At 35.8% G+C, this 20,203-nt stretch overlaps 1 protein-coding gene and 1 long non-coding RNA gene across 7 annotated transcripts; one reads left to right on the forward strand and one right to left on the reverse strand.

Moving 5' to 3' along the window:
- Positions 1 to 3,603: 3,603 nt before the first annotated feature.
- CRR21 (Tetratricopeptide repeat (TPR)-like superfamily protein) lies at positions 3,604 to 16,709 on the forward strand. Of its 6 annotated transcripts, none has more exons than XM_088505281.1 (7): positions 3,604 to 3,779; positions 4,835 to 7,674; positions 9,201 to 9,345; positions 9,439 to 9,677; positions 16,042 to 16,170; positions 16,278 to 16,344; positions 16,426 to 16,709. In XM_088505281.1, the coding sequence occupies exon 2, from the start codon at positions 4,905 to 4,907 to the stop codon at positions 7,428 to 7,430; it is 2,526 nt and encodes an 841-aa protein (XP_088361407.1). In that variant the 5' UTR covers positions 3,604 to 3,779; positions 4,835 to 4,904; the 3' UTR covers positions 7,431 to 7,674; positions 9,201 to 9,345; positions 9,439 to 9,677; positions 16,042 to 16,170; positions 16,278 to 16,344; positions 16,426 to 16,709. The 6 variants fall into 6 exon arrangements, with proteins under 6 accessions (XP_088361407.1, XP_088361408.1, XP_088361406.1 ...); XM_088505282.1 differs by having other exon boundaries at positions 16,288 to 16,344; XM_088505280.1 differs by having other exon boundaries at positions 16,042 to 16,344.
- An 824-nt stretch (positions 16,710 to 17,533) lies between these two features.
- On the reverse strand, positions 17,534 to 19,934 carry LOC107628322 (uncharacterized). Its single transcript, XR_002357402.2, has 2 exons — positions 19,465 to 19,934; positions 17,534 to 18,388 (listed from the first exon to the last, which is right to left on the reverse strand). It is a non-coding gene; the product is annotated as an uncharacterized LOC107628322 (long non-coding RNA).
- Between the last annotated feature and the right edge of the window lie 269 nt (positions 19,935 to 20,203).

The raw sequence follows: 20,203 nt of genomic DNA on the forward strand, positions 1-20,203 counted from the left end.
TTTACATCACCCTTGTTAGTCCCCTTGAGCCTATTAAAACCCCTTTATTCTATTTAGCCAAATTACTAGCCTTAAGCAGAAAAACAAAAGAAAATCCCAAGTGAATCCTTGGCTAGTTTAAGATAGAAAATCATGAATAGAGTTAAATGTGGGAAACCTTTTGGGAACATGGATGATAGAACCAAAAAGGTAGAAAAAAAAGTAAAAAGGAATAAAATAAAATTTGGGAAGCATGCTCATGAGAAAATCTAAGTGATTTAATTATCATGTGCATTTAAAAAAAAAGTTATTTTTCAGCATATAAATAAGAGGGAATACAAAAAGGAAATTCCCCAATGAAAACAATGCACATGGAATAAAAAAATAAATTAAAAAGTGAAACATGAGCATGTAACAATAAGTGGGGAATATGGGAAAATAGGTAAAGAGATTTTATTTTACTAAATATGTATGTTAGGTGAGATCTTAGTCTAATTAAGGATTCACTTATTAGCTCACTTAACCATATACATAAATCCTTACCTTTACCTTGGCCCCATTACAACCTTAATTAAGACCTCATGACTTTTTGGTATGACTATATTCTATAATTGTTGATTGGTTAGATGAAAAACAAAGTTATAGAAAGTAAGAATAAAAAGAAAAATAGAGTGAATAAACCCAATAAACACTGAGTGACTAGAGAGTAAACACAAAATCCAGTGAGGGTTCTATAACTCATCAACATATATCTGTATTTATATTTACTAATTGTTTTGCAAGTTTGTACAATGTTTTCTTTCCCATCTCATTTGCTAAAATGCTTTATTATTTAAGGGTTAGCTATATATATACATAACTCCTTGAGAATGTGAATTAACTTAGCTAGTGTAAGCTTTATATATGAGTAGATGAACTAGAATTGCATGACTCATTAGGTAGATGCATTTAGCATAGGTTGCATTTCATAACATTCCATCACTTTAACCTTAATTATTTACCTTGGATTTAGCATGAGGACATGCTAGTGTTTAAGTGTGGGGAGGTTGACAAACCCATATTTCATGAGTTCTTTTGTGCTTAATTAGAGTGATTTATTCAACTCTTCACCTACTTATTCACATTAATTGCATGGTTTTACTTTCCCTTCCTTATTATGTCATATTATGAAAAACATGTTTCCTAAGCTTTAAAATTAATTAATTTAATTACCTTTATTTCCATTCGATGCCGTGATTAGTGTGTTGAGTAGTTTCAGATTTTCTAAGGCAGAATGACTTAAAGGATGGAAAAGGAAACATACAAAAATGGAAGGAGAAAGCAAAACGGAGCTTTAAGGAAACTGGTATCCACGCGATCGCATGGACGACGCGATCGCGTGCCAAGCACGAATCAGCAGCGACGCGGCCGCATGACTGACGCAACCGTGCGCCTTAAGCAGAACGCATATGACGCGGTCGCATGACTGACGCGACCGCGTGGCAAGGAAAAGCTCCGAATGACGCGACCGCGTGACCCACGCGGACGCGTGACAGAGGCCACGCACCAGAAATCACAAAATACGCCCCCAACGAATTCTGAAGCCCTTTTTGACCCAGATCCAAGTACAGACAGCATAGACCAGAGGTTATAAAGTGTGGGAATGCTTCCATTCAAAGAGAGCTCGCATATTTTTACCTTTCAATGATTTATATTTAGTTGAGAGGGAGATCTTCTCTCTCTCTCTCTCTTTTAGGATTTAGGATTTCTTCTTGTTTTAAGAGTAACTCTGGATCCCAGGTTTAATGTTCTTTTAGTATTACTTCTATTTATTTATTCCAACATTTGAATTGATTATTATAATTTGATTTATGAATTCTCTCATGTTACAGACTGTTATTTGAATTAATGATAATTGAGGTATTTTCAGTTTATGATTGTTCTCTTTGATTTAAGTTACCATTGCTTCCCATCTAAGGACCTCTTTATCATTCCAGCAATTTTACTTTTTCCCCTTTTGGTTCTGGTTAAGAATTTAGTAACTCAACAGTTATTAAACTCAACATAATTGATAATTGTGATCTTGCTAATTGAGTTGAACTTAAATAATCCCAACCTTTTCTGAGGAAATAATTAGGATTCAAAAGTCAATTTAATTAGTCCCTTGACTTTCCTTTGCCCTGGTGAAGGTTGACCAAGTGGAGTTTAGATTCAACTTTCATTATTGTTGAGAGAGATAACTAAGTTGGACCTCTAATTTCTCTACCTTGCTAAAAGTTGCTTTACAGTTATTATTTATTCTTAATTGCCATTTAATTCAATCGTCATTTAAATTACTTGCTTCTCACCTTCTAAACCCCGATAACAACCTTTATAGCCAATAATAAGAACATACTTCCTCGCAGTTCCTTGAGAAGACGACCCAAGGTTTGAATACTCGGTTAACAATTTTTAAAGGGGTTTGTTACTTGTGACACCCAACACGTTTGTACGAAGGGATTTTTGCCGGTTTAGAAACTATATCTACAACGCAACCGTTTCTATGAATTTCTTTACTGGTAGAAAACCCGACGTCACTAACTTAAGCATGAGTTTTTTGCAGGTACCACCTCCCACCTCCTCACGAGGAACTCGGATGACAGCACCTCGACACGAGAACAGGTCGGACGCTACCCCACAAGGTGTCTGGACCTTACGTTCAGACCCAAATCGATGTTTCAGGTAACCCTTGGAATAGTCCACAACTTTATTTTGCATACAAAATAATTCCTAAGGTTTAAAACCAAGTTTCAAAATCGTCATTTTACTAAAATATTAAAATGTTGGACTAAATTACCCATAACAAACAAAATTATAAAATAAAAAAATAAGAGAAAGAGAGTATTTCTGCTCCTGTTAAGGGGAAAGGGAATAAGAAGAAGAAGGGGGAAGAGAAGAGAAACAAGAAGCTGTCCACGATTTATCTCTGCCTCCTTTTCGGTCGCTGCCTCCGTACGATTTTGGTCCCTAAGGTAAGGACAATTTTAAAACCAAGTTAAATCTTAGGGAAGATTTAATATGCAAAAAAATGTTGCGAACGAAAAAATGTTCGGCCTATATTTTAGAGACCAAAATCGTACTCTACGAAATGCTAGTTTTTTTACCGATGAAACTTTTTTGTAAAAATAATTCCTTAATTCTATGAATCATTTTTCCCTAATTCATAATATCTCAATCAAATCCACGTACTTTCAAAAGATTTATAATTCTGTAATATTAATATAGGTAAAAATATTATTATACTTTATAAATTATTTTTTTCTATTTGTTAATTAACTTATATGTTCTACTATTTATTTATTTTTGTTGAATTATTCCGTGTTTCAAAAGAAATTACTACAGCCATTATATTTTTTATATTAAAGATATTAATATTTCAAGATTGAAAAGTACTTCAAATAAAAATTGTTCAACATTTACAATATCTTTTATTTTTAAAATTGTGTTCTATATTTTATTTAATATTTTAGACTTTAATATTTATTATATGATATAGTTAATATTAAATATATTCTATCTTAATTTATACTGAAATTTTTATTAACTGAATAATTTTCGTAGGACCTATCATGTATAATAATCTCACCACATTAATTAAAAGTTGATTAAACTCCAAATTACAAAATCCATTTTCCAGGATTATCGGATGATTGGATGAGATGTGGAATAGGGCTATAGGCCGTCGGCATTATCAAAAATATATTCCTCTTTCTCATCTTTGTCTCATTCAGCAGAACCACGGGCAGCACTCCGTCGCCGTCGCCGTTTCCGCGAGTCTCCGGGTAATTTTCATTTCATTTTATTTGCTTTAATTAGGGAAAAAAGCTGTCTATTGAAAATAAGTTCCTGATTCCTGTGTTGATTTTGGTCTCTTTTTAAGCCAGCATTGCAAGTGATCCAACTGCAAATGGTTGATATACGACAATAGTACAAACCCTAGAGGCATTTCTTCATAAACAATAGTGTAAACAAGATGTGTAACTACTGTCAAGATTAGATAATGACAAAGTAGGAAGGTTTATTTGACAGAATGAAATATCAAAGAATTGGAACTATGCCTCGTTCAAATTTTGAAATTGGCCAGGCAAGTAAAGGTAATTCACTGGATGAATAAGAAGCACGATTAACAGAAAATACATGAAAACACCAAATAGTAGTAAGGCAAACACCCTAGCTAAATGCATGATTTTTATCTTATATAGTTGAACATTAAATGCTTTCTAGTATTACTGTTTACTAGTGTATTGCAATAACTGAGTGAGCTGTGTCCAATTTTCCTCATGAAGTGATAGAAGAACTGCTAGTGATCATATAAACAGTTTCTGTCTAGCTAGCTAGTTTACACGATTGATTAGTTGCAAGGAATCATCATGTCTTTGTATATATGCAGTGGCCGAGATACTTGTTCAATTATAGTGGAGAAAAGTGTGTGTGTGTGTGTGTGTGTGTATAGCAATTTAGACACCAAAATCAATTACAGACTGAGAATAGACTTTGCCTAACCGACCAAGATCTAAACATATGCATGCTGTTCTGGCTGCGTATTCTTTGCTATCATGTATGAAAAATAATAATTTCTTGTATATTAAAGATTTCAAAAAAGAAAAAAAAAGAACCATAGTGTACATGGAAACTGAAGAAACAATTCTTCTTCATCTTCCATTAGTTAATACTCCATTCTTCCTAATATCAGAATGTATTATGCTGTTATTTCTTTATTTTTGGGGCCATTCTTGTCAAGATTGTCTTTGTAAGTAATTTGAAGGCCTTCTTTCTTTGCGTTTTGTTTCTTTTCAGTATGTTAACATTGCGTATTCAATTTGTTGATTTGTGACAGGTCATAATCTGAAAAAATGCTCTAAACACTACAAAAAGAAAAAGAAAAAACAAACAGAAAAAGAAAAAGTATGGCTGCTACTCTCCTGACACCAAACACGGCTTTACAACTTCCCCATTCCAAACCCCAAAGTCCGACAACAAACTTTTGCAGCCTCAAACCACCCAAACACATAATAAAACCTGTAAACACTCAACACAACTACCACTCCTCTCTCTGCCTCTGCCAAACTGTTGACGCACTCACGGATGAGCACTCCAAAGGCCTCCACGTGGCATCCCGCATCTACGAAGACCTCCTCCAGTGTTCCATCGACCAGCGAGCTCTTCATCTTGGCCTTCAACTTCACGCTCAAGTGATTAAAAACAGTTATTATTACACTGATGGGTGGAAAGACTACATTGAGACGAAGCTGGTGATTCTCTACACAAAATGCGGTTCCGTCGAGGCAGCCAACGGTGTCTTTCATAGGATGCAGAAACAGAACATCTTTTCTTGGACTGCAATCATTGGGATGCACTCTCGAAATGGTAGTTGCGAGGAGGCTCTGCACTGTTATGTTCAGATGCTAGAAAGTGGGTTCCTCCCAGATAACTTTGTTGTCCCGAATGCATTGAAGGCTTGCAGTGTTCTTGGCTGGGTCAGGTTTGGGAGGGGTGTTCATGGGCTTGCTGCAAAGATGATGGGTTTTGATGGGTGTGCCTTTGTTGCGAGTAGCCTAGTTGACATGTATGGGAAATGCAGGGTTTTAGAGGATGCACAAAAGGTGTTTGATTCTATGCTTGAGAAGAATGTTATTGCTTGGAACTCAATGGTTGCGGTTTATATGCAGAATGGGATGAACCGCGAAGCAATTGGACTATTTCAGAAGATGATGTTGGACGGTGTTGAACCAACCCTGGTTTCTTTGGTGGGTTTCCTTTCGGCCTGTGCCAATTTGGAGGCCGTCGAGGAAGGAAGACAAGGACATGCACTTGCTATTTTAGGAGGATTCGAGTTAGAGAGCATTTTGGGTAGCACTGTGGTGAACTTCTATTTTAAGGTGGGTTTGGTTGAGGAGGCTGAGCTTGTGTTTAGACGAATGGTTGTAAAAGATGTGGTCACATGGAATTTGATTATATCTAGTTATGTAAGATGTGGGGAGGTTGAGAAGGCAATTGAGATGTGCCATATGATGACAGAAGAAAATTTGAGGTTTGATTGTAAGACGCTCTCATCTTTATTGCACATTGCTGCGGATACAAGAGATGTAGGACTTGGTATGGAGGCACACGGGCATTGCATTAAGTGTAGCTTCGATTTTGATGTGGTTATTACAAGCGGCATCATGGACATGTATGCAAAATGTGGGAGAATTGATTATGCAAGACGAGTTTTCGGTGTTGCCAGAGAAAAGGATATTGTGGTGTGGAATACAATGTTGGCAGCGTATGCAGAGTTAGGTCTGAGTGATGAGGCTTCTAACTTGTTCTTTCAAATGCAGAAGGAGAACACCCTACCAAATGTGGTTTCATGGAATTCTGTGATCTTCAGTTTCTTCCAAAGTGGTGAAGTTGTTGAGGCACAAAATATGTTATCAGAAATGGACTACTCAGGTGTTAAGCCTAACATGATCACCTGGACAACTGTTATATCTGGTTTCGCTAAGAATGGTTGTGGTTATGAAGCTTTTCAGGCTTTCCGGAAAATGCAGGAAGCAGGAATGAAACCTAATAGCATAAGCATAACTTCTGCACTCTTAGCATGCAAAAGTATGGCATTACTAAAATATGGAAAGGCAATACATGGGTATGTAATGAGGAGTGGCATGTTTCTCTCTCTTCATGTCACAACCTCTATAATAGACATGTATGCAAAATGTGGAAATTTGGAATATGCAGTATGTGTTTTCACTCTGTGTTCCAGAAAACAAATTGCTGTCTACAATGCAATGATATCTGCCTATGCATCACATGGTCAAGCTACGGAAGCACTTACTCTTTTTAAACAATTGGAGAAAGAATGTATGGTACCAGATCACATAACTCTTACAAGTGTATTATCAGCATGCAGCCATGCAGGATTGGTGAATGAAGCTTTAGGTGTTTTCAAATATATGGTCTCTGGACTTCATATGCAGCCAAATGAGGAACATTTTGGCTGCTTAATTAAACTGCTTGCTGATGACGGCCAATGGGATGAAGCTTTTAGGGTTATTTTAACAATGGCAACCTATCCAGATGCACATATGTTAGGATCTTTGCTTACAGCTTGTGGACAACACCAGGAGACCGAACTTGCAGCTCGTATAGCAAAGTGGTTACTGAATTTGGAGCCGGAAAACGCAGGTAATTATGTGGCTCTTTCAAATGTCTATGCAGCTGAAGCAAGATGGGATAAAGTATCGATTGTAAGGCGCCTAATGAAAGAGAAGGGCCTAAGAAAAATTCCTGGATGTAGCTGGATTGAAGTTGGACAAGAACTTCATGTGTTTATTGCTGGTGATAGATCGCACCCTGAAAATGATGAAATTTATATCCTATTGAATTTGCTGGGATTGGAAATTCAATCTACAAAGTATGGCCCTTATAATACTGAGGCAACATCCTCCACTTGACCACATTGGATATTTAAAGTGACTATCATATTACAAAATTCATTTGGAAGAAAGAAACTTGTGCTAAATGTTATCGGATGGTACCAAAGAACCTAGAACAAAGAGGTAGCCTCGTGATAGTCATCTGCTTTTGCTGTCACCGTTGCCGCCTGTGTCTCTCCGATTCACCGCTTCTCCTCTCGTCACTTCCTGCATTGTCTTGTCTCTCCTGTTGCTGTCGCTCTGCTGTTCTGCTTCTTCTCAGGTATTGTCTTGTTTCCCAAATCAATGTCCTGTTTTACGGTTGGTTTGAATATATTTTGGTTTGTGGAACTTTTGCTCGTTGCCCCATTTGTGTCTTACTTTTTAGTGATCTTGCTGTTATGGTTGCTCTTTGTTTATGGCTTGGAGTATATACTTTGTCGAACCTTGCTTGAGTGGTGATAATTTAGGATATTCTTGCTTTGAAGTTTTGGTATATTATTGTAATAGGTATTGAGTGAATTGACTATATTAGAAAAATATTGTTTTGCATCTTGCATGGAAGTTGCTTCACGGTTGGGAAGGAAGTCATTGACCTTTCAAAATAATGGCAATGAATCAATTGTTAGCTATAATCTACCTCGGGATTTTCTTTGACATGGTTTATGGGGGTTAATAATACTTTTCCTGCCCAAAAGGCTTCAATTGTGAAAGTTAACTTCGTCATTTGTATTTGTGTTCCATAGAGGCCTAGTTTGTGGTGCATTGGCATTTTTAATGTATCAACTTTTTGAATGCCCATATTCTTCTTTCTTTCTTTCTTTCTTTTTCATGATCATAATATTAATATTTTCATCAAATCCACATATAAGCATTTCACTTGTACCATGCATATTCATTAATTAGACATTTTGTTAGCAATTCGTCAACCTGCATAGGTGCCATCATTTTCTTAAGCCGTAAACTTGGAGAACAAAATATCATTTTAGATAAAGTCAAAAAGCATATCGGAGCACTTCTAACATGATTAAGATAAAGATATGGTAATCAAACTTTTGCTTTATGTTGAAATGATTACAATCACCAATGTATAATTCGATGTAGCTGATGTATCCTCATTGACTATGATGGCAATAATGGATGCTGCTGCTTCTGTTATATCTTAAAAATTTAGTGATGCATCAAAATCAATACATTTGCTTTGATTCAAAGAATGGGTCCCAAACAATGGAAGAATTGAACTGGTGCCTGTCTGCTGGCTTAGCATATATTAGTTTGATTTGGACGGGGGTGTATATGTTTTCCATAGTTGTAGGCATCATATGTTTTAGAAGTTTTGCTATTTTAAATTCATCACATCACTCGACTTAATAGTTTAAATTGATTAAGAACAATATAATGAGGGACAGAATGCTCTTAAGACTTATTGTTTTCTCTTTTCCGGATTTTATTTTTGGTACACATGGACATGGACTGCTCTTTTTTGACGAACCTAGTACATTGCAATGCAAATTAAAGGCAGTATATGTATTTAGCAGCAGCTTCTAGGTAATACATACAAAATAAGATGACTATAATAACTATATTATATATTGATTATTTATTTATCTTATAGTAATTATCCTCATGCCATAATGTTTTGCTTTGATTCTCCCTTTGCTTTTGATTTTGATGTTGTACCTAATAAGACATCGGTTCTTCACTATTTTGACAGCATGATCCCAAACAGAAGATGAGAGTTGTTTCCTGCTTGATAACTAGATAGTAGAATTATTTGTTGTGTTCTGAATTCTGAATTATTATGTTCAGGTTAATCCACACATTGAACCAATGGTGAAATTGTTAAAGAGACAATACTTTGTAATAGTTGAGATGGTGGGTATGGCTAGGAGTGGCTTTGTTAGTACGATAAAGATAAAATGATTGTGGTGGAGTAACAAATTTCCAATGAATGGTAGAGTGTAAATTCTCAACTTTTCGTAAGTACAAGTTTATATGTCTTAGCTTTTTAATATTTATTGCTTACTTATTTTCCTTTTAATTTCAGTCCCATCCTAATGATAATGGCCTCTGCAACAAACTCTTTCCACATTTTGGAGAGTTGAGAGTAGCATTCGGTAGAGATAGCTCTAGCAGTTGCTACTATGGAGGCTAAGCGCAAAGCAGACTTGACTGACTTGCTACTTGGATGCTAAGCGCAAAGCAAACTTGACCGACTTGCAAGTGAATGGAAACATCCATGCAAATTTGGATGAAATTGAAACTGAATATGAAGCTGATTCTCAAGTACGTATGCAATTTATTTAAATGTGTTTGGTTATTTATGCTAATATTGATTTCATTTTATGGTTTTATGATTCTCCTAGTACTATATGCTCCTTGTTCTATATGATTCTCAAGTCCATAGTAGTGCATATACTAAGATTATAATTAAATTGATAACATATCTAAATGATTGGTTTAGCAGAATTTACGCGAAGATAAATAATCTAGATCATAGATTAGGATGTGATGGGTCTTAAGTATTGTCTTACATCTTACATATTATATAGGCATAAACAAGAATTTAAACTAACAAAGCTTTACATACAAGAAACTTAAATTGCAAGAAATTAGATCAAGACAACTAAAGATAATTAAAGCAAGAATCGAGTAAATGAGATTTGGGTTTTCAAATATAAGTTGCAAAAGAACTCTTGGCTAAGGTATGGGGATCAGGATCACAATCCTTGTCTAATAACTATATAATGACAATTGTGAGGAATCAATCTCATTAAGTCTACTTCTATAATTCAAGTAAGTCAAATAGTTATAGGCAATATCATCCCATAAGTCCTAGTTTACCTACCAATTAGTTTAGTAGAAAACTAGCGTCAATGGAATCGAATTGACTAAAATAGACTCTCAAATCATCAATTCAATTAGACCTAATGACTCAAGGTCACTTAATCCCTTTAACCTAGAACAAGAGTATAGAAAACTACTCCATAACCAGAGAAAACATTTTGTCAAACACTTGGTGTGCAATAGTTAAAGACATGACTAAATTGCAAAATTAAATGGAAATTAAAGCTACTCACTAACAATTATCAACAATGGCAACTCAAATAAAGCTTATGAAACATAAAGTCATCAATGCATTAATGGAAATTCAAGGTTAACAAAATCCGCAAATATTCAAACTAGGATTGTAAGCAACAATAAGAAAAGAAAAAAACCTAAACGGCCCCTGACAATTACCTCGAAAGACAACGATCCCTTAACAAAAAATACCCTTCTCGGCCTCTGATCTTTATTTTTATGGGATTGATTAACCGCTATGTCAATGTTTTTTTTTTTGGCACAGGGACTAATCAGTTCCATAAAAGTAAAGATCAGGAGCCGGGAAGGGTATTTTTTTTGTTTGGGGGCCTCGTAGTTTTTTCGAAGTAATTGTTAGGGGTCGGGTTGGGTATTCACTCATAAGAAAATATTAACAAGCGACTATCTAATTGCAAGAATAACAACTATTAATTTAAGAAAAAAACTGAAAGTAAACAAGATCCAAGTCGAATTGCACTAACAGAAATATGAAGAACCGACGAAAAACCTAGAGAGAAGATAGAGTTTTTCTCTCTCTAGAAAACAAGAACAAAAAAACTAGCTAATTACTATCTAATTGGGTGTGTTGTGTCTTCGGTTGCTTTTCGGTTGACCCGTATCCATTCTCCTCAATTGGCTTCAGATTGGGCTTGAAAATGGGTCCAAAACCCTCAGAAATCGCGAGTCACATGTTCTCTTTAATGAGGCACGTTTTGATTGACTTGCGTACGCGACCAGATGCTCGCGTACGCGAGCTTACAAAAACACATGGTTGCATACGCGGCCACACACTCGCGTACGCAGGACCAGCAAAACCTCAAGCTCGCAATTTCTTCATGATTCCTCACTCTAGCATGCTATCCTCTTCACTTTTCCATGCCATCTTACTCTATATAACGAAAACACTTGAGCACACATGTCAAGGCACCAAATGGAATGAAATAGTGAAATGAATCAATCAATTTAAGCTTCAAATAGCATACTTTTATCATTCAATCACAAATAGGAGGAATTCTTAAAAACATGCAAAATTCAGTGAATAAATGCGAGATAAGTTGATAAAACCACTCAATTCAATACAAGATAAACCACAAAATTATGGTTTATTAACCTCTCCACACTTAAACCAGACATGCCCTCATGCTTAAAATCAAAGAAAAGACAAGAACTGGAAATCAATATTTACTCATTGCAACCATCTAAATGCAACCTATTTCAATACATGCACTATTCTACCTAATGCTATCTAATCAACTATATGCAATTGCTTAATCAAAATAACTCAATTTTCAAGGAAGCACACCTGAACATAAGGCTAAAGAAAATAGCAAAACAACTAATTCAAATCCAAGAATTGATTCAAGTTATCGCAAAGAAATCACAACTTGCAAGAAGGAAATAGTAATAGGTGGAAGCATAAAATCGAGCAATCTAACCCCTCAACGGATGTGTATACTTTCTAGTCGCTCAAGTGTATAGGGTCGATTTACTCAATTCTCCTCTAATCATGCTTTCTAAAATTTGTTTTTCATCTAACAATCAACACTTATTTCATGTATGTATACAAATATCATGAGGTCTTTCTAAAGGTTGTAAAGGATGCATATGGTAAAGTGAGCTAAAATTTGAATCTTTGATTAACTTAAGATCTCACAAAACACAAAACACATATAGCAACGTGTACAATTCTAAAACAAACCCACCCCTTCATCAATTCACCCTTTTACACAATCATGCATTCTTTGCAATTTAAACTACATATGCCTTGTTCTTACTAATTTTTATTGGGGTGTTTGTCCTCTTTTTATTATTTTCTCTTTCTTTTCTTTCCCCTTTTTTTTTTCCAAATTGTAATATGTATATACAAAAAGCTAACCGGGTAAGTAAGTTAATTGAAACGAGAGCCTCAATCATTTAAATGCATCTATACATAGAACAATGGATATAAAGAATTGAACAAATCAAATATTACAATCATAGAAGGAGAAACACACAAGAATGGAATTAGTGATTGATATGATGCAACCACATACATTAAGACTAAAAAATTCACATGTTAGTGTGTTCTAGCTCATCAAATATGTTCCATAATATTTCAAGCAAGTTCTAATAAAAATTTTAACTCAAATCAAATTTTGGATTGTTATAAAAAAATTGGATTCTTTTTTTCAAATTGTAAAATATATATACAAAATACTAAATAATGAAAACTTTTGGTATACTAGCTGAAAATATCCTTATTTGATTAAGCTTATTATTATATGTCTATGCAATTGTGGTTGGATGCAAGTTTTCAATAATCCTAAATCAATTTCCTAGTTTTCAAACAAACCACTTCATCATATAACTAGGAAATCAACTAGGTGCAATCAACTCATTTTCTCATCACAATCCACAATTAAAACCAAAAGCATATATACAAAAGTCAAGGTTAAAGTGCGATAAATAAAAAACTAACAAAGTATCAAACGGAAGCATAAACGAACAGAATGTAAAACTGAGATGTTTAAAATGGAAATTCATCACCCAAAGGAAGCGTCGACAATGGTCGGACGACCGACCTCCCCACACTTCAGAATTAGCACCGTCCTCGGTGCTCAGAAAGAAGCTCATGGAGGTGGGGAAACGGGATGGTAAATGGTCCTGCTAGGCTGGCGGAGATCTCTCGACGCCATCAGCCCGAGCCTCATCCTCGTCCTCGGACTGCTCCTCTGGGGTATCCAGCTCCTCTATCATCGGATCCCAATCCCGGGTTTGCAGTTTAATATTCTCATAGCGCCTGTTGATCCGGCGCTCCATACGCTTCAGCTGCTCCAGAATCTACACTCCTATGTCATTGGATATGGAAGGCTGTGGTGCTGCTGGTGCTGATGTGGATGGCTGGTCTGTTGCTGATAGGGTGCCACGCTTTCGCTTCCGACTCCCAAGTTCTTCTTTAAGCCAGTTCCCGTAAGGAATGAACTTCTCCTTACTAGGAACTCCAGGGGTGAAGTCGTTGTCAGCCCAGACAACTCCGGCCTTTGTGGCCATCTCAGTGACAAGACATGGGAAGGCTGCCTTCTTCCTTGTGACGGTGTGCACCTTCCACATGTAGGGGTGTGCAAAAAAACTGGTTTGACTGAACTGAACTGAAACTGAATTGAAACTGTTTTAAATAAACCAGTTTTTTTAAATAAAAAACTGAATTGAAACCATAGTTTTTTATAAAAACCAGTTTATTAAAAACCAGTTTTTATGGTTCAATTTAGTTTTAAACCCAATCAAAACTGGTTTATTCACATCAATAACTTCAATCTTCCAAACTCAAAAATTTGAAAAATGTGAAAAACGCAAAAACCCTAATCGCCGTTTCAACATCCTCTCTCGTCTCTCCTCTTCTGCCGCCGCAATCAACCCACCGCTGCCGCCGTCAGAGTCGCCGTCATCGAACTAGTTGCCGCCGTCGCTCACTGTCGTCACTCGTCAACTTCTACAACTTCAAGTTCTAACACAGTATCGTCTCTCCCTTGCTGGTTGCTGCCGTCGCTACCATTCCTCTCTCGTCTCTCCCTTGCTGCCGCCGCTACCAACCCACCACCATCATCACCGTCGCTACCAACCCCTGCTGCTGCCATCTAACACAGTAGGTAATTTCTTTTCTCTTATGTTTTACTATGATTGGAAGCAGGGGAGACAATACTTTTTTACATAGTCAATTAGTAAGCCATTTTTACAGTTACCTATTTCTATTTTAATTTAATTATTGCAGCTTTTTTGTTTTTTTGGATTCTGGCATTTTGATTTTATTTTGGTATGTTTAGGTTCATGGCATTTTAGTATTTTATGATATATATTTATCTCCATTGATTCAAGAATTTTGTGTTTGGGAGTTGGAGGAAACGGAAGCAAAATGGATGGCTTTTAGTAAAAGATTATAGTAAGATTTTGAGCTTGTTCACCAAAACCTAACTCACAAAAGACCAATTTGACAATCTTTCAATTTTGATTTCCCTGCAGCTTAGTTTCAGTTGCTCTAAGTTTTAACGTTATTGTTTGTTTGGCTTGTTCTTATTCTGTCATAGATTATGAGCAATTTTAACAAAATTCTGTATATAGATATAACTTTTAAGTTTTAAGTATTTGGCGTACTTCCATGGACCATGGCAGATCATTAACTTCAAGAAGAAACATAACTCACCTATGAGAATTACATAACAAAACAATGAAAGAGAATACCAAGCGAAGTCAAACAATTATCTGTTAATTATGTTTCTCTTGAAGTTAAAAGCAAATAAACTTTAATAATCCTTTTATGACTGAAAATAGTTAAATGGATAGATTATTTTTTATACGAAGAATATTTGTTTCACCGTTTCTATATTATTTTCAGATAGCAAATAAGGGCCCCACTGGAATTGTTCTTCCAATATTACTTACAATTGAAGTTTCCATCATAGAGGGGATATAAATTTTTGTAACGTTAGCAAATGTTTCAAGAGAATTTAAGCATCAATCAGGAGAACCAACAGCACATTTTCATCTAATGTCCGAGTTCCTGTGTCAAAAACAAGATTATTGTGAAATTCACATAGTATCTAGTTTACCAAAGGATGCAACTACAAAACAAACTAATGCAAAGTAAGTTTAGATTTAATTTGGTTCTACTTACCACCATATAGGCCTGCTGCGTTATGAGGACGCATCGATACTGCTTTCCACACGTTGCTTCTTTGGCCGGTTTCTTGTACTAGTTAAATGTCAAGATACAATAAGAGACTTGCATATAAACAAAACTGTTATTAAAATCAAGACTAGGTATAGAATTGAGCAGGTAACTAATTGCATACCTCGTATTCTTGGTGCAAGGATCCAGGCTCCTTCAAGCCCTGCAATATAACAATAGGAATCACCATGCCTCTACCCACTCAAAAGAATCTTAAGTTGTTATATGAGTGCTGAGATAGCTGAACCTAGGAAATTGGTTGCACCTTAGATGGCAGTTTTGCAGGTTTTTTCACTTCAGAAACCAGGGACAGCTGCGAATCAGGCTCAAATATTAGCTAAATATATATCAATGAAAGTATGGATGAAAATAATCCTTTTTATTTTGTTCAATAATGGTTGTTTATTTTGTTATATATGCTACAATGGGAAGGAACCTTTGTTATGCTGCTTGTGCTATATGCTAGTTCAATGCAAATGAAATAAAATTTATGTGGCATACATGGTACCATAGAATGTAGATGCAGTAGAATTCAGACCCATCATCACCCATGTTAGTTTATTTTTTAGACTTATATAAATGTATATAAATGAATTGGTGATTGATAGAGACGGTTTTAGACTTATATACTTGTTAATCTGAGTTCTGAAGTAAGGGGAATATCTAATAATTGAGATATTGATTCAACGGAACATTAATTAGGCATAGGTTCAATTTGGATTCCTAAATACTGTAAAATATTTAAGTGTGTTGAACCACATTGGTTATTGACTTTGGATAATTATTCACTTTAATAGTGACCAATTTACACTTTAATTCATTCACTGCTAGTACTCTTACATTTGCTTATTGTTGATGTTGTTGTAGACTAGATGAGGTGAAAGCTAAGAGAACTCTAGAATGCCCTTGCATTGTTGACTTGCAAACTGGTTCCTGCGGCTTTCAATTTTTGGAGGTGTTTCTCTGTTTTCTAAAGAGAGAACTGCTGAAGAAAAAGTAAGTTCCAAACTAGGTCTAAGTAACCCTGTTAGTGTTAGCATGTAATGATGTATTTATTACTTCATAGTTTGTGTCATTTTATTTATTTATTTTCCTTTTTAAAGTGTTGTTTAGTTGTTTGCATTGGTTGAGGATGTACAAGTTTAGGACTAATTGAAAAAGCTGAACAAGGTAATATACTTTTTTTTTCTTATTGCTTGTTTGTTACTAATTGTTAGTTTTCTATAATTAATGAGATTTTTTTGTATGTAGGGAAAAATTCTTCAACAAATGTTGGCATGCTTGTTTCTCTTAAAGATGATTAGACTATTGTAATGGGCCAAAATTGTGTTAGATTTGAATTAGTTTATTTTAACTTCATTTAGGTTAGTGGCATATTATATCATATTTTGAATGTTGTCATTGAACAAAAAATAAGACCATGCTTTAGTTTATTAGTATGTGAATATTTTATGATTCTACTTTTAATGTTTGGTTTCAAGGAAGAAGACAATTCAACCCAACCAATAAAGTATATAGCATTACTCTGTCTATAATTGTATGCAAGTCTTCAGGTCAATTTGCAATTTAGATGAGCACAATACTAAAAGTAGTGTTTTTTTTTTTGGCATTTATGAGGATAGATATTTCAAAAAGAAATTAAAACTTATATAAGTGTATTATTTGATGACTAATATTTACAACTACTTCTAGAGAGTCCACATCAGCAAGACATTGATGTTAAGATGCAGGAAATTTTAATTTTGTACCACACGTATGTATGAGTGTTTTAATTTTAAATTCTAAACTCAATAATCTATTTCAAGAGATAATTTATAAGGTATCAATACAACATGATCACTAAAAATAAATAAATTCTGCCAATTATTAACGATTTTGTTTTTGATTAATTAACGGTTTGCTCATTTGTAACTCAGTCATTTGCAATTGGCTGTTTTATATTCGTTGGTAATTTTATTGTGTATAATAATATGCATAAAGTAGTTTATAATTTTACAAATTTGACAATTTTTAGCGGGAAAGAAAGGAAGGAGGAAGAGAGAGAAAGGAAGGGGGGAGAAAGAGGGAGAGAGAGAGAAGGGAGAGAGAGTGGGAAAGGGGGGAGAGAGAGAGGAAGGGGAGAGAAAGAGGGGGAGAGAGATAGAGGGGAAGGGGAGAGAAAGAGGAGAGAGAGGAAGGGGGAGAGAGAGAAGAGGGAGAGAGAGAGAGAGAGAAGGGTAGGGGAGAGAGAGGATAGAGAGAGAGAGGGGAGAGAGAGAGAAGGGAGAGAAAAGGGGAGAGAGGAAGGAGAGAGAGAGTGGAAGGAGAGAGAGAAAGAGAGAGAAGAAGGGGAGAGAAGGAGAGAGGGTGTGAAAACTAGTTTTAACCTATAAATCAGTTTAAACTGATTTTTTTAAAAACCAGTTTTATTTTTATGAACTGGTTTAAACTGGTGCACTATTATAAACTAGTTTAAAACCAGTTTCTTATGTGACAAAACAGTTTGGTTCAGTTTCTAAACCATTTTAAATGGTTTAGTGTAATTTCAGTTCAATTTATAGAAAAAATTGAACCATGTACACCCCTACCACATGGACTGTCTAATAATCTTCGGGAGGAAGATAGGTTCTCCCTCCAAAATAGTCCACACCAAGATCGCCAAATCAGCAGATATGGTGGTCTTGTGAGAGCTTGGCATGACAAGGTTGATTAGGATTTGTTGTCAAATTCGAGCCTCACGGGTCAGTTGCTTGAGCAGGATACTAATGGGCTCCTTTTGATCATTGCTCAAGATCCATTCACTGTCCGGAATTGCTATCTTCAAGATCTTGCCCCAATCCAAGAGGTTTATCGCTTTGTTCTGAATTGCCTTGTCATAGCCACACCTGTTTCAGCTTCGGGAGAATCCGGAGTATCTCAGCTATTGTACTCTTAGTGACCGGAATTCGCTTTCTCCCCAAGAGCACAGTTTCAGGGTTGCGGAGTAGAAATTAGCATAGAACTCCACGACCTAGTTTTCATTAATATCCACCAAGTTCCTCTCCAAGAAATCCCACCCCCGACTCTTATGTTTTCATTAACCATTCGACGGAGGTCGGGTGGAAGCTTGTCTAGCTTGAGGATCGTTTCAAAGTGCAGTTTCTTTTGCTGGTTGAATAAGCGGAATTGTGTTTCACAATACTTATTTGCATATTTTGCCGGATCCCTCGCTCGAACTCCTTTGCCGGTTCTCATCCTGAAAAATAATCAACAATTCATAAGCAACAAAGCCAAGGCAAGACATAAACAGTAAACAACACAAAAGCAACAGGCAGAATTTCAGTATATAGCATCACATAACTCATGTAGTACAAGCAATCATACATAGACAATCAACAGTGAATCGGGAAATATGATGCTTTAACAAATGAGAATCAATAACAATTCAACAGTGATGCACATGCAACATACATTCGCACTTGAGAAGTTTGCATCAAAACAAGAACAATATGAAACTATATAAGACAATCACAACTCAAGAAAGCTTGATGCACATCGCTATGAATCTGAAATTGCTAAAACTTGGGTAAAGAATTGAAGTTACATGGTGGCCAACCATGTAATTCACATTGATGATTCACATTGATTTATAAGGCAGTGAAAGCAATTCGGAATAAACAAAAGAAGGGATACAAGCAACATAACAATTGACAAACACTATTCAGCAGCAAAAATAGTTATACACAATTGGGGGCAAATGAAGATAAGCACCAATTTAGTAACAATGCACCAATCTTGCTAATGAGCAGTACAAACAACTTTAACATGCTAAGGTTGTTCAAATCAGGTACCAAACCAAATAGCACAAAACTAAGCAACAATTTACAATGTGATGAACTCAATTGGTCAATCAGCAAAATAATCACAAAATCAGCATGAACGACATCAAGATAACTAATGACCAATCAGTCCATTGTCAAATTAAGCATAACAGCAACCAAATAGCAGCACTTAGCACCATGATGAATAAAATTGGTTAGCAGCAGAGTAACACCAAAATGGCAGTAGAATAACGATTGACACTCAGAGCAACATTAAATTGAACACGATAATAGCTAAACAACAATAATCAGCATCAAGATTAGCATGTAATTTCCCTAACAAACAGCACTAGAGCAGCAGCCATTAAACCAAACAATCTAAGCAATTCTAACTAACTAAACCTATCCTAACAACCTAGGATCAACTAAGCAGAAAATCAAACTAACTAAATAAGGTAAATTAAATGAAATTAAGTGAAATTGACAAAACTAAATGAAGTAAACTATGAACCTGAAATAGAGCAAGGGTAATCGAATGGAAAATGAAATGAAGGAAGAGGGTTGGGCGCTGCGGATTGGGAACGGAGAGCTGCGGCCAACAATGGTGGTCTGGGAATGGTGGCGGTGGAGTCGCTGACGGAAGTGTCACCGAGAGAAGGGATTGCAACAGTGAAGGTTGAGAGAAGAGGGAGAAGGGAAGAGAAATAGAGAAAGGGAGAAGAAAAGAGAAAGATAGAAAGGGAGAAGAGCCGGCGGTAATGGTGGTCGACGGTGGCGCAATGAATGGAGGGATTTGAAGAAGACGAAGAGAGGAGGAAGAAGAAGAGAGACATTGAGTGGGACGGTTAGGGGTTCGGGCTCGAACCTTCCCCACACTTTTAATTCAAATTATACTTTTCTCTTTTTTTTTTTTACACCTGCGTATGCGAACGAGCAAAAATCTCGCACGCGACGCAGCCAAAACTCACTTTTTGAGGTTCTACGTACGCAGGTAGTGCCTTCGTATGCGAACGGGTAAAAAAACAGAATTGCGTACGCTAGAAACAGGCCGCGTACGCAAAAACAGTCAGACTTAAAATTAAAAAAATGCTTAAACAAAGTCACTTATGACTAAGATATTTACATCATAAGTGCCTTTTTCTCCGGAAAACAACTAAAATCAACAAATTCAACTAAATACAAAAAATAAAATTGAAAGACCATATTATGGTGGAGTCTCTTACCAAGCACTTTTTTTTAACGTCCTTAAA

Source organism: Arachis ipaensis, chromosome B2, assembly GCF_059453495.1.
Source record: "Arachis ipaensis isolate K30076 ecotype BB chromosome B2, ASM5945349v1, whole genome shotgun sequence".
NCBI classification, from domain to species: domain Eukaryota; kingdom Viridiplantae; phylum Streptophyta; class Magnoliopsida; order Fabales; family Fabaceae; genus Arachis; species Arachis ipaensis.